The sequence below is a fragment of the Danio rerio genome, chromosome 8 (genome assembly GCF_049306965.1).
Source record: "Danio rerio strain Tuebingen ecotype United States chromosome 8, GRCz12tu, whole genome shotgun sequence".
In the NCBI taxonomy this organism is placed as follows: domain Eukaryota; kingdom Metazoa; phylum Chordata; class Actinopteri; order Cypriniformes; family Danionidae; genus Danio; species Danio rerio.
The window spans coordinates 3,442,501-3,457,500 of record NC_133183.1 but is presented as its reverse complement, the minus strand read 5'-3'; the positions used below and the strand labels follow the sequence as shown (position 1 = coordinate 3,457,500).

The following is a 15,000-nucleotide window of genomic DNA, read 5'->3' as shown; positions in this document are numbered from 1 at the left end:
CAGCTTGAAACATGAAAGAAGAAAAAACACACTTCACTTTTATTGTTTACAATGCAAATCCTATTAAAACCCCTTGTTTGGTCAAAAAAGCAAGTCTCCATATAATACATCTATTAAAAGACAGAAAATATTACTTTACACTCTGTATTGTACATAATCATAATCATCCAAACATTTGCACATTATTCAATAATGTTAATGTAAAATAAATATAAAAGCATTCAAAGTATGTACCTTCACACATTCACATAACGAAAATAAATATACTGGATGGTGGGCTATTCGAGCACAGATTCTGTGTGGGTCTTCTCAGAAGACATTTTATATTGCTTTACAAAAACTTTAAAGGGGATAACCAGATATACCAGAATAGTGGCAGATTTAAAACAGGACTAACATTATGAAAAGTGTGAAAAACTGAAAATGTGAACGTCAGTGTGTGCTTCATGCTTCTGTCAGTCTATGAAGACTCCTGTCGCTGTTCATTTGTGCTTCATCTAAAACTCCACATCTATAATTCTTTTAGTCTATGCTGACATTATCCTCAGCAGCTCAAACACTCTAATGGCTAATGGAAAGTCGGCTCCTCCCTCAGGGCTGCTGTTTATGCTAATGAGGGAGAGATGGTCACTTGTGGGCGGGGCTTTCCCCCTCTGATGACACTTACAAAGGGAGAATGTCAATCAAAGTGTTTCTGCAGACTGTTCTCATCAAGTCTGATTATAACAAATAGACTCATTTTACCATTAGAGGCTGGTTATATTCACACACTACTAAAACACTGTGCTTTAACCCCTTATAAAAGTGACTTTTGCATAATAGCTCCCCTTTAAATTCTGCTTGAGACCTAAAGGAAGTTTCTAATAAAGATTTTCAATACAGCGAGTGACCTCAAAGAGCCGCCATCAGAATTCAAAGGGGAAGTAAATATTGAGGACTTCTGGCAGTCAGTGGATCAGGAGATGATTGCATGTGGCTTCGTTTCCAGTGAGTATTTGTATGCATATACAGTGCTCAGCATATATAAGTACACCCCTCACAAATATCCATTTTAAATTCATATTTTTTTTATAGGAAGGTAAACAATATTATATTTGTGCATATTAGGGGTGTAACGATTTATCGTTGTACGATTTATTGCGATGCAAAAATGTCTCGATATGCATCGTGGCGTTATGACGATTTGATTACGATATGACGTCCGTTTTCTCTTATTAGTTGAGCTGTTTGCATGTGAGCTACGTTCCACCTGCTGTCGCACGTGAGTTCAGATTGCAGCAGCAGTAATGTTAGCAGACCAAGATGAGTGGAGCTGAAATAGAGGATGGCCCATCCTCTCAAAATCAGACGTCTGGCAACATTTCGGTTGTACAGTCATTGCTTTAGACTCGTCCGCTTTTTGACACGCATACTGGGTCACACATCCTAAGTTTTAAAGTCTTCACAGTGATTTACATACTTTGCACAGCGACAGGGATACCTCCTAATGGTGTTGAAAGAGTCACATACTGTATTTATAAGGTACAATTCACCCTAAAATATCATTCTGTCTTCATATAATAATGTATTGGCGGCCGCAAAATCACACACGACGTGAGCTGACCGTGAGCTGTTACTACAGAGGGCGGACTGATAGACGCGCGCGTATGGCAAGCTGTTTTAGCATTTAAACATTTGATCTGACTATCCATAAATATATTTAGAGATATCTCTAATTATACTTTGACTAGTCATAATTATAATTCGACTAGTCAAAATATAATTAGAGATATCTCTAAATGAATTTAATTAAATATGAATTACATATATTTATGGATAGTCAGAACAAAGGTTTAAATGCTAAAACGGCTTGCCATACGCGCGCGTCTGCTTCAGTGAACAGAACCTGCAGGTTGTGACTAATAAAGTAGTAAACAACATTCAATTTGTGGAACAGAGTGATCGTTCAGGAGCCGCGTCATGGGAAGTATGAACAGCACTTAGCAGTGGAAATGAAACCGAAAACGTACACATTACTTAAACAATCATATCGCATTTTAGAGTTATGATTACGACGAGCATTAACCCTTTAAAGCTAAATTTGAGTACAGAGGTACACAAAAATGCATGTCAACATGATACACTTGATAGCGCCGACATCAGCGACCCCGAAGAAATAGTAAACCTGCCTAAACTGCTGAAAAGAGCCACGACTGTCCTGTGTAATGAAAAGACGGCCACCCTGTCACTCATCATGCCCAACATGAAGACAGCCATCCATAAAAACCTGTCAGACAGATACACATCAGTTCAGGATTATCTTATAGAACAGCTGATTACCTGGAAATGTGGATTTTTTTTGCACACATAAAAAACGCAAGTGACCAAGCAAAGCCTTGTGCTCTTACTGTTAAATTCAATTGAATAGAAAGCTTTTTTTTTTGCACCTTTACTTAAATTGTTCCTTAATTTTGTCTCTGTCATTTCAATAATATTTTTTAAGAAGTTTTTAAATTGTTTTATTTTCCAGAGACAGGCCTGTTAAATATATTTTCTAAAAGGTTCAGTTTAACAAGTTGAAACAAAAGAAATACATAAAAAATAGTTTACTTGGTAAAATTTGCATTTCAGTTAAATTTTAAATTTTTATTCCAAATATCGTGATACATATCGAATCGTGAACATTATATCGTGATACACATCATATCGTGAGCTGAGTGTATCGTTACACCCCTAGTGCATATACATTACATTAGTCAGTACTGAAGCCAAATCTGGAGCTCATCTAACTAATAACTTACGATAACGGTCCAAAAAACTAACACGGCCAAATTTATATGTTATAGAAAAATATTAAATACAAATTTAAAAAAGATGAAAAATCTAGAGAAGCAAAAAAAAAAAAGAAAAATTTTGCTGAAATTTGGTAGGTTGTAATTTTATTTTTTTTGCAATATTTTGCTTGAATTGAATTGTATTATCTTTCCATTCCTAAACATGTTTAGTGACTAAAATAATATTTTAATAAATATATCTTTTCAGTAAATCTTTTTTATTAAAATGTACCAAAATACATTGCCTGTATTCACTGAGAAATAGAGGAACATGCAATTTTTCAAAATAGGGTGTACTAGGGTTGGGCCGATAAACGATACCATCTAGAGATCTGCGCTGGACTAAATTTTGAATCCCACCCGCACCCGCCAGGTTTTAGTCCGAACCCTCACGCTTATGTTCAGCATTAATTGCCCCGCTGTCCGACCTGCTCCTATTACTACCCGCCGCACCCATTCCCGCTAATGGGCGGGGGGTGGGGGAAACCGAAAACCACCCAGCTAAACAGAGTCCAGACAGCCTATAACACGCTGTCTGTATAAACACACACAGCACCAAGCAAGTGATACACACAGACAGCAACAGCACGCTCTCTCTCATTCACACACACACAGACAGCAACAAACAAGCTAAACGCAGCATCACGCTCTCTCATTAACACACATACATACACTTGCTCGCTTGCTCGGGAGTCGGGAGCGATATTGTTGGACCGCCCACTCCCGTCCAAAATTACACCAGTAACCGACCGCTCCCGCGCTTTATTCAGAAATTTATTGCCTTGCCGAAATAAATCTGGTCGGGTCCAGCGGCTCCTCCGGTACAGCCGCTGGAATGCAGACCTCTTGTGCCATCCTCCATGGCCGATGGCCGACAAACTTCTTCAGGATGCTGAGCGGGCATCGCGATCTATCACCCCGCCCCACATTTATATTGATATATAACTTATTATTTACATGTCATCTTAATAGCAATAACAGTCTTTTCATGAGCTGTGTTAAATGTTACATATAGCTGCCGCTTGCATGGCTCACAGCATCGTGAGGATTAAATGAAGGATTATACAGCAGCTCTCACACTTAAAATGTGGAGATTCAGTGGTAAATGCTGTTACCTGCAAACCCCGTCCCACAGACTTTACAGTGAATGGCTTTAGTTATTTTCACAGCGGACTTGAAGCCACTGGAAGTCTTTTATCCACTATTGGAAAAGTGTAATTAGGGGATTAACATTCAGCACATGATAAGTATAATAAATACTAATAAGATAATTTTTAGTATATTAGTAATTATTAGTTATTAGTAACTGTTGATGGTTTCTAAAACTAAATCTGTCAGTGTTATTTTCATTCTCTTATCTTCAGCGCTTCACATTTTCACGGTTGTAGCTCCTGTCATCTGAAGGCAGAAGGCATTGACTGAGTGATTGACAGCTGATATTAACCAATCATTCGCTTTCAGTTCTAGAGCAGTGAGCCAAAAAGAAGAGCACAAAGGCGGGGCAAGCATTGCAGGCTTTTTTTTACTTCAGCAAGTTCACAAAACAACTGTTTATCTGTTCCTGAGTGCTGCGTTTGGCGTTTTCAGGTGCAAAGATGCATTCTGCATAAATGTCTCCTAAATCTGCGCACGCGGTGAGGATTTTGCCGTGAAAACTAAATGTATGCACTCGCCAAATATATTTTAAGTCGCAAAGATAAAATTTCAAGCACATATGCGACCAAAATGGTCCAGCCCTAGCATCTTAACTTGTTATTATTTTGTACTTATTATTTATTATTTTATATTTATCATCAGTCACAATACAAACTACAGTGAACTCCAACTGAACTCTCGTCTCCTCCACCAGCTGTGGGAAAAGCCATTATAACGACACAGATCACTGCATATTCATGCCTGAGTCCTGCGGAAAAATGATTGACAGGTGGTCATTTGTGTGTAACTTTATTTATTTATGGTTTGGTTATGGGTAAAAAAATTAAAAAACTGTACAAAAGCACGCACATCTCTCTTAATTGGGTGCTCGGCCAAAACCGCAAAAAGTGCAAATTAAATGTAAATCAAAGGCGGCAACACCAAGGCTCCAAAAATACAAATTTATTAAATTAAAAAGGCTGACACAGAGCGTGTAACGTTTCGAGCCGCTGACTCTTCATCAGACAACGTTTATCATAATCAGGTGCTTCTTTTTATACACTTCCGGATCACATGATCTCCTCTCGCATATATGCCAACATATACATACATGCATATGTATACATACACAATCGTTCACATATACATATACATACACATGAATACGTATACACATTCACATATAGTCTATAGCTTTGATATTATAAATCAAATTACAAAAAATATATATAAATACATAAATAAACTATAATATTACATCACATATTATTATAAAGAAAAATAAATAAATAAGGAAAAAAAAAAAAAAAAATATATATATATATATATATATATATATACCATGATACACCAGACTATACAACAAAATATAGCCAAAAAACCTTTAAACCAAACCCCTACTTAAACCTTCATTCATTCATTCATCATTCATTCATTCTCTTTTCGGCTTAATCTCTTTATTAGTCGGGGCTACCACAGCGGAATAAACCGCCATCTCATCCCACACACTTCCCCGCAGCGGACGCCCCTCCAGCCGCAACCCATCTCTGGGACACTATTACATAATAAAGACTTATTCAAAAATTGTTACAGAAAAGGACGAATGTCAAACTCCTCATTTAAACCTTTTGGAGACAATGTGTCTAAAGTGAAAATCCAGAAAGCTTCGCGTTGCAACAGCAATTTATTAAGATCACCGCCCCGACATGGACACTTCACAACTTCAATCCCACAACGGAATGTCTCATAACTGAAAAGTGTTGCGCAACCGGACTTCTGGGATCATGGTGTCGAATAGCGCATCGATGTTCAGAAATACGAATTTTAGTTTTGGTTTGGTTATGGGTAAAGCAAAGACCATGTGGGTCAGGTAGTGAAAACGGTAGGCTACAATTAATTAATTTGTTATGAATTAATTGATATTTAACAACCACCACCCCCACCTACGACGACGATGCCATCGTCCATCGCGATGTTTCACATTAGACATCATACGATGCCAAATTGGTCAACATGGCACAACCCTAGGGTGTACTTAATTATGCTGAGCACTGTACATTGCCTCTTTTGCAATATTTGTATACTATTTGATTATCTTTAATGCAGTCCCTTTAAATTATTCATTATTATATCATTTATAATGAATATTTAAGTGTTTTCCCCTCTTTTTCACCCTTTAGGCAGAGCACAAAATCCATTTGTTGTGGAGCCAAGTTACGAAAACTGGGCTCCATGGATTGGGGAAAAAACAAGAAAGGGCAGCACAGTACTCAATACAGAGTATGAGAAAGTCACGTCACCGGAAAATCAGGCTTTCAGTGTGTCTGAGGATCGACTTGTGGAAGAGTTGATGAAACAGGAGGTTAAGACCTTGAAGAACTGTTTTAGGCTGTATGTCCACTGAAGCGTTTTTGTGCCGCAGAAACACAAGCACTGCTCTAGACTGTAAGTGTTAGAGAAACACTTTACAATAAGGTTGTATTATTGCATTTACTGACATGAACAAATAATGAACAAAAGATTTATTACAGTATTTATTCATGTTTGTTAATGATAGTTAATGAAAATGCAGTTGGTCATTGTTGGTTCATGTTTACTCACATTGTGTTAACAAGCAGGAATTTGGATGTTAATAATGCATTAGTAATGCAATAAATGCTGTATAAGTATTTTTCATTATTGGATCATAATTTGTGAATACATTAACTAATGAAACCTTATTGTAAAGTGTAACCAGTGTTTTGCAGTGCAGCGTTTTTTCAATCGGTTGCTAGGATAAAGAGGTGAAAAGTTGAAAGTCTACAGTGGGTATTGCTAGAAGGGATACAGCTGTGGCTGAAAGTTAATGAGAATTATTTAAAATACATATTTAATTATTTATTTATACAAACCCAACTCTCACAGTAATGTAAAAACAGTAACTATACCTAGAATTATGCATATTATTGATTAAAGTATGAATTACATTTTACTTTTTTAACCTCTAACCCTACCCCAACCCTCACAGTAATGTAAAAACAGTAACTATACCAAGATTTATTAATAATACTGATTCAATTATCCATTAAACTTTATTTTATTAACATCTACCCCTACCCCAACCCTCACAGTAAAGTAAAAACAGTAACTATACCAAGATTTATTAATAATATTGATTAAATTATCCATTAAATTTTATTTTATTACCGTCTACCCCTACCCTCACAGTAATGTAAAAACAGTAACTATACCAAGAATTATTAATATTATTGATTGAATATCTATTAAATTGTTTTTTATTAACGTCTACCCCCCATCTCAACCCTCACAGTATTGGAATAACAGTAAATATACCAAGCATTATTCATATTATTAATTAAATTACCCATTAAATTTTATTTTATTAATGTCTACCCCTATCCCAACCTTCACAGTAATGTAAAATGAGTAACTATACATATAATTATTCATATTATTGATTAAATTATCCATTAATTTTAATTATATTAATGTCTACCCCTACCCCAACCTTCACAGTAATGTAAAAACTAACTATACCAAGAATTATTTATATTATTGATTAAATTGAATTGAATTTTATTTTATTTATCCATTATTATCCATTAAATGTTACTTAATTAACATCTACCCCCATCTCAACCCTCACAGTAATGTAAAAACAGTAACTATAGCAAGAATTATTAATATTATGGATTAAATTATCCATTAAATTTTACTCTTATTAACATCCACCCCCTTTTAACCCTCACAGTAATGTAAAAACAGTAACTATACCAAGAATTATTTATATTATTGATTAAATTATTCATTAAATTTTACTTTATTAACATCCACCCCCTTTTCAACCCTCACAATAATGTAAAAACAGTAAATATAGTAAGAATTATTCATATCATTGATTAAATTGAATTGAATTTTATTTTTCCATCATTATCCATTAAATGTTACTTTAAATAACATCTACCCCCATCTCAACCCTCACAGTAATGTAAAAACAGTAACTATAGCAAGAATTATTAATATTATTGATTAAATTATCCATCAGTTGTAATTTTATTAACGTCTACCCCAATCCTAACAGTAATGTAAAAACAGTAACTCTACCAAGATTTCTTAATATTATGGATTAAATTACCCATCAGTTGTACTTTTATTAACGTATACCCCTACCCCAATCCTAACAGTAATGTAAAAACAGTAACCATAACAAGAATTATTCATATTAATGATATTAAAATTACCCATAAAATTTCGCCATCGCCATCTTTAGCAGATTATTTGTTGACAGTTGTGTGGTATTGTCCCACCCCTCCCCCACTGTGATTGGACGGCTAGCTTCAAAGGGACACTGATAGGCGCTGCATTTTTTTAACTTGCAATGGCTGAAAAAACACCAAGCACTCAGCACTAATCGTAAAACAACAGCTCAGTGCCTCGCTTTTCCATATAGTCCTCGCTGCAGCCTGGAGCACAGTGATGTCATGCATGCACTATATCCCATGCGTTAAAGTGCATTTAGTCACATTCTCCATGCATCTCAACCATGCATCAGCACTAAATCTCCATTACTTTAGTCAGTAAACTTATTCTCTTATTCACACTCCGGAGCTCTGGCAATGCAAACAAAATGCTAGATGCCAACTGCCTTAAAAAAAGGCAATAATATATAAGACAATAATACATAATAAAATATAATAATAAGATGTCCATTAAGTAGTGGACGTTGTAACCCGCATGCTTAATTTCAGTGTTGGGGTTGGGGTGGTTGTAGACATTAATAACTGATGGTTGGGGTAGGTTTAGAGGTTTCTAAATGAGATTGTAGGGTTTAGGGTTGGGCTAGGTGTAGACGTAAAAAACGTAGCTGTAATTTAATAAATAATACAAATAATTCTTCTTTCGAGTGACAATTGCTTACGCATGCACATCATAGTAATGGACATAACCGTTCTACTCGCACGCTAACAAATGCATGACCATAACATACATGTCATCATGATGCTACAGACTGCAGCAAATTATTGACAACAGAAAGCAAACCTTCAGCTCGAGATAAAAACGTTTTGGTGGACACGCAGCCTTAATCATTTCTATTAAAGTCTGTATGATTTGTCTGATCATGCATTATTCGCATAACAGGTTGATGATGTCAGAAAGCTGTGCAAGGACTGTAATGTGGACTCCAACGGATCTGCATTCGACATGATATTACGATTGAGAGCAGAGATGCAAAACAAGCAGGCGTACGAGAAAATCTACCAGAAAATCTGCGGGTCCTCAGGTGAGAGCAGACCTATGCTGATATTCAGTAATTCAACATATTGTAATAATAAAGATGCACTGTAATGATGCTGATAAGTCCTTCAGAATGCCTTGAATATGTATTTAAATAATTTAAAATAAAAGTAATACTGTGTTGTTTTTGGTTGTTTATCAAATGCTTGAAGACTTAATAGATGCTTTATTTTCAAACCTGGGCATTTTCAAGTGTTAATCTGGCCTACAGCATTGAAACTTCTCACTATTTATAGTTCTGTTGTTTGTAACACTACAGTGAACACTTTTTGTTAAAGGGATAGTTCACCCTCAAATTACTATTAACTCACTATTTATTCTCTCTGAAGTGGTTATAAATGTCTGAGTTTCTTCTGTTGAAGAAATTCTAAAGAAAGCTGAAACCTTGTAACTATTGACTTGCTTAGTAGGAAAAACAAATATGTCAATGGAAGTCAATGGTTACAGGTTTTCAGCATTGTTCAAAATATCTTCTTTTGTGTTTAACAGAAGAAAGAAACTCAAATGGGTGTGTTTTCGAAAACCATCGTTGGCCAACTAAGGTTGCAAGTTCTGTCGTTACAAACATAGTTTGTTGATTTGGCGTTTCCCAAATCCATCATTCCAACGAACATTCGCAAACTGCATCGCAAACTTGTACGCTTGCAACTACACCTCTGGAGCTGTAGTCAGAAGCAGAGTTCCTGGCTGTGTTCTATTCCCAGTTATCCCCCCTATGCCCTATTCATTTAGAACGTTCCAACATTTAAACTTGGAATCATAAAAAAAGCATTAAGGATCTCTCTTTTAGGTGTGATTTTCTTTCAATGTATTTTTACAGTTCAGTCTTAGAGATCTTCATATTGACAATTGTGCTCCCTTTGCAGTACACTTTGAAAACATTTATGCCATTTTGAACACAGCCATGACGAAAGCTCTAGGTGACCTATTATTTAAAAGCGGAATTTACTTTACATCTCCAAAGCTTGTGAAAGCCAAAAATATATAGCATACTTTAATGATTTTAATTTATAGTAGGTTATTTATTAGCAGTGTTGGGCAGTAGCGTCGCTACAAGTAGTGATGCTACTTGCTTAGCTACATTTCTCAGTAGCGTGGCGGTAGCGTCGCTACTTTCTAAATCAAATAGTTTTTTCAGTAGCGAAGCTATTTTATTAGTCAAGTAGCGCAGTAGCGTCCACACAAGCTACATTTACCAGTCGCGGTTCAATAAGTGACGGCACCGACATTCACCGAGCTGTGAGGCCGTTGTCTAGCTAATAAAAGTAAATCCATATGATGGCGAGTTTCATGATTTCTTCCTGTTTTATGGTGGTTGACAACAAACTTTTTGGTGCTTTACTGCCACCTCTGGTCTAATTCGCAAACCAAGAGAAAATTCCTTGATGGAGAGATGGCTGAGGGAGAGGAGTTATTACTGAAGCAGGATTTTTCGTGAGCATACCTCGAGAAGTACATGTTAAGATGCAATAACTTAATATCTGATGCTGTGCTCAAAAAATACTTTAGTAATTTATAGTAAGTACTTCTATAAATGACTGCATTATGTAGTGTAATTTATTAATGAAGAGTTGTATATACATATGCATAATGCTATGTCAAAAAATATTTCTCTTTACTATAAATTACTTTAGTATTTTAAATGTGCGACACCTGCTTTTCTTGGAGTTTAGTTTTAGCTGTTATACTATAATGTGTTTCTGTTTAGTACAGCATATTATTTACAGTGAATAACTGAACTGAACTATTCTGCCTCATATGCTTCATTGACAGGTTTATTGATCACTCAGATTTGATTGACTTGGATTTAAGTTGCTTCGACTTAAAAATAAAATTTGCAAAAATAGCTTGGATGTAGCTAAGCTACTTTTGCCAAGTAGCTTTTAGCTTAGCTTGCTACATTTCCCAGAGGGTAGCTTTAGTGTAGTTAAGCTACATTTTAAGTAGAGTAGCTAATAGCTTAGCTCACTACATTTGTCAAGTAGCTTGCCCAACACTGTTTAGTAGGAAATTAATCTGTACTGTAGCCTATATGACATGAGCCTGTTGGTTAGAACATTTCTGCAGTGGTTTGAATGTGTCCACTTGTAAAAGTAGACTTTAAAAATTAAGTAAATTTTCTTCCTTTTCTTATTAAATGGCCTACTGTAAAAACAACCATTTGCCTAACCATTTATATGGTTTAGATAGACCTTTTTCATGGCTGCTGCATGGAGGGCGCCATAGCGACCAGCGTCTTCTGGTAGAATGCGAAAAACTTCCGTTCACAGCGTGTACAACTGGTAATTTGCGATCCGAAAATGGGTTTCAATGACGTTTTTAATGGATGACAGAGTGTTTTTGTGACACACAACTTAGAAATGTGTCTGTTAAAGCCGTTATAATCTGTCACATGTGGTTCAAGCGCGTCAGAAATACGAGAAAAACGTTCTTCTAATTCACGTGTCTGCCGTCAGAAATACACGCGCACACACACACACACACACAGAGAGAGAGAGAGAGAGAGAGAGCGCAAACCAGAGTACTGGCATAAAACTTAACAGGTATGAAAGTCGTGCAATTTACAAAAATGAGCAATAAAAGTCTGTTATTGATCCTCTGCTGCTGATTTGCTGTTCATTCTAATCGCGAGCCGTTTGTGTTTTATTTCGTGTGTTGTTTTTACCACGGTTTGTGTTTTTCTGTCATTTCGAAATGACACTATCCTTTATTTTCACTTTGTCACAGTTATTAAATCAGTGTGTCAGTGGCACAGTACAGGCTACGTGTGTGTGTCAAACATTTTGGTGAACTACATTAGTTTGGGCTGGTTATATATTTGAAATAAAGAGAAAATGTTGACTTTAGCGATGACGAGGCTTCATTTAAACTGCAGAAGATGCCGTCTGACAACGAGGGGAAAACGCCTCACAGCAGCTGTTTTCCATCCTATTAGATCGCATTTCTTTAAATGATCAGTCCAGGAGATGCTGCTGATGGACAACAGTGTCAGTTAAAAGAGGATAAAAGCAGGTAAAATAGATTAAAACTATCGTTTCAAAGCTGTCCAGATGTGACTGTTTACACGCATCAGCTGCCGACCGGAAGTTCTTCGCATTCTCCTTGCGCATCCACGCAAAGCATAATGGGTAATTTTGCGTTCCAAGAAAAAGGTCTATATGAGATTAAAACATGTGTTCGCCAAGTGGTTTTGTTTTAAAATAGACTATGGAATATTCTCAATATTATTTGTAAAGGAAACATGGGTATTTCAATTGATATGGAAAATGAGTGCATGTTTTTACCAAAACTTATATTGGAATATTGTTTAAATGCATGCATGTGTAAAATAATTAGTAAATTATGCGTGTGTAAATTATTTCAGGTGGTTGTTCTGTGGTCATGTGTCCTCATGGTGTGGTCTACAGCTTGAAGTTTAACCTGAAGCTAGAGAGTCCAAGGGATTTTGTGGACCTGCTTTTATCATGGCAGCATTTACCAAATGTGACCATATGTGACTCTCCTGGAGATTTAGCCACACATGCCAATACACGCACACCTACATTTCATCCGCATGAAGGCAGACTGGCAGACGCAACACTGGAGAATATCAGCAAAGCAAATCAGGAAACACTCAGGGTATCTCTACCCTGGTTGCTGGAGAAGACTGATAACCTGACCTCCAATGCGCATCCGGTCACAGGATCCTCAGAACACTTTGTTTTGTCTGATAAATTGGATGAAACCGACGTTAAAGACCCAAAGGACGTGCTGAGAAATGTCAGATTGGTGCCGGAGCTGCAGGATTGGCTGAACAGACAAGCTGCTGAGCAATTTGTTGCAGATTTGAGAGAAAACGACTACTTCACCAATCACATGACCCCGTCCACACACATGTTCATGATGAGAAACATTATACATTACAGAAATGTAGCCACAAACCAGCTCTTATTGAGGGGCCCTTTATAGCCTTCTTAAATGTGTTGATGACACCTTTATTTAAGCTGTAATATAGTTTCCTATGAGGTTTGTATATAGTATTCTGTGGAAGAGACTTTTGTTTATTGTTTTTTTTTTATTAGAAATTTCGTCTTCAAGACTAATAATGTCTTGAACTGAGCTTTTCAAAAACTCTGGAGTGTGATAAAGCTATTTGTGATTTCTAACACAATTGTTTGTCGGACTACTTATTATGATAGTGTCGTTAAATCATGTTGTGTTAATGCATTCAATGATAATGGCATTGCACTGCAGCATGCAATAATAAATAACAACACAATTCCTGTATTGGCATGCCATATCCATGTCACTGTGCAGCTCGAGACTAACTGATGCTAAGCAGGGCTGAGCCTGGTCGGTACCTGAATGGGAGACCACATTGGAAAACTAGGTTGCTGTTGGAAGTGATGTTAGTGAGGCCAGCAGGGGGCGCTCAACCTGTGATATGTGAGTCTTAATGCCCCAGTAAAGTGAAGGGAACACTCAGTGCCCGTTCTTCCTATAAGTGAACTAATCGGCTGCACACTAGTTTCAGGCACACACAATCTAGTGCACACAATTTAGGGAAACCATATATGATAGCTAACTAACGCCTTAGGAGCATTATCGCCACCTATTGAATTTCACAAATATAGGTTCCTATTTCAGTCATTATATCCGTATTTTATCATAACAATCGTCTCTGCAGTTAAAAATTATTGGTTAAACACATGACTTTATTCACGTTTCCACATACATTAAGAAAACAAATTAGACCGTCTAATTGTAGGATTAGGCTAAGTGTAATAAACTAATTCAGGATATGTTATCATACTTGGTTAAAATCGCTTTGTTGTAAAATATAAAAAGCACTCATAATGTGTCACATTAAAATTAATTACTATAGTTAATCATTTAAATAATATAAAATGGTTATAAACTGATTATCTTAACTGATTCTCTGATTTTAAACAACTATCTCTTACGAAACTGTAGCAACTGTTAGTTTTATATATATATATATATATATATATATATATATATATATATATATATATATATATATATATATATATATATAGTTCAGATGCAAAAACCTCTAAAAGCTGTTTGTTTTCTTCCAAATTGAGCATTTTTGTCATTCTTCTGTGTAGATTCAGTTTTTTCAAGTTTATGACACAGAATATAATCTTAAAGGTCTTTAAAATGAAAAAAAAAAAAAAAACTGAAACACAGGTGTCTGAAATTTCAGATGGCATTTAGAGGTTTTTGCATCGGAACTCTTCATATATATATTTTTATTTTTAAAAATTATCGACAGTTAATGTGTTACTATTGCTAAATGTGTTGCTACTACAATCTACCATTACTCAAGCCAGTTCTCCTCCTGTCATCCTTGCTGTTGCTTCCGCGACAAAAACAACAGCTGGACATGACATCAACACGGTGACAGCATTAAAGTAAAAGTATTTATTTAACACAAATGTGTCCAATAATGGGTTTTGTTTTCGTTTTAGTGATCCTCATCGCGAGCGAATCATTATTTTTGACCGGATCCTCTAAGTGAACCGGTTAAACTAGTTCACTAAATCGAACTGAATCATTTGAAACGATTCGCGTCGCCAGGAACGTAAAGCACTTATCCACAAGGACTTACTTTTTAACATGCGCGATACCTCTTCTGACTTGAAATAAACCAATTTCCGGGTTTATTTGTGAATGTAATAAACCCGGAATTTGTGAATGAGTGAACTCATAATACTGCGCATGCGTGATTCAGTGAACCAAACACAGTAGGTGA

At 36.1% G+C, this 15,000-nt stretch overlaps 1 protein-coding gene across 1 annotated transcript in view; it reads left to right on the top strand.

Moving 5' to 3' along the window:
• LOC100536595 (uncharacterized) overlaps positions 1-13,392 on the top strand; it is a 30,763-nt gene extending 17,371 nt beyond the window's left edge. Inside the window, exons 6-9 of the mRNA XM_003199039.7 lie at positions 883-987; positions 6,128-6,309; positions 9,087-9,228; positions 12,607-13,392. Of these exons, the coding sequence (XP_003199087.2) occupies positions 883-987; positions 6,128-6,309; positions 9,087-9,228; positions 12,607-13,190 (1,013 nt within the window). The 3' untranslated portion in view covers positions 13,191-13,392. The remainder of the gene's footprint in view (positions 1-882; positions 988-6,127; positions 6,310-9,086; positions 9,229-12,606) is intronic.
• Positions 13,393-15,000: the final 1,608 nt, after the last annotated feature.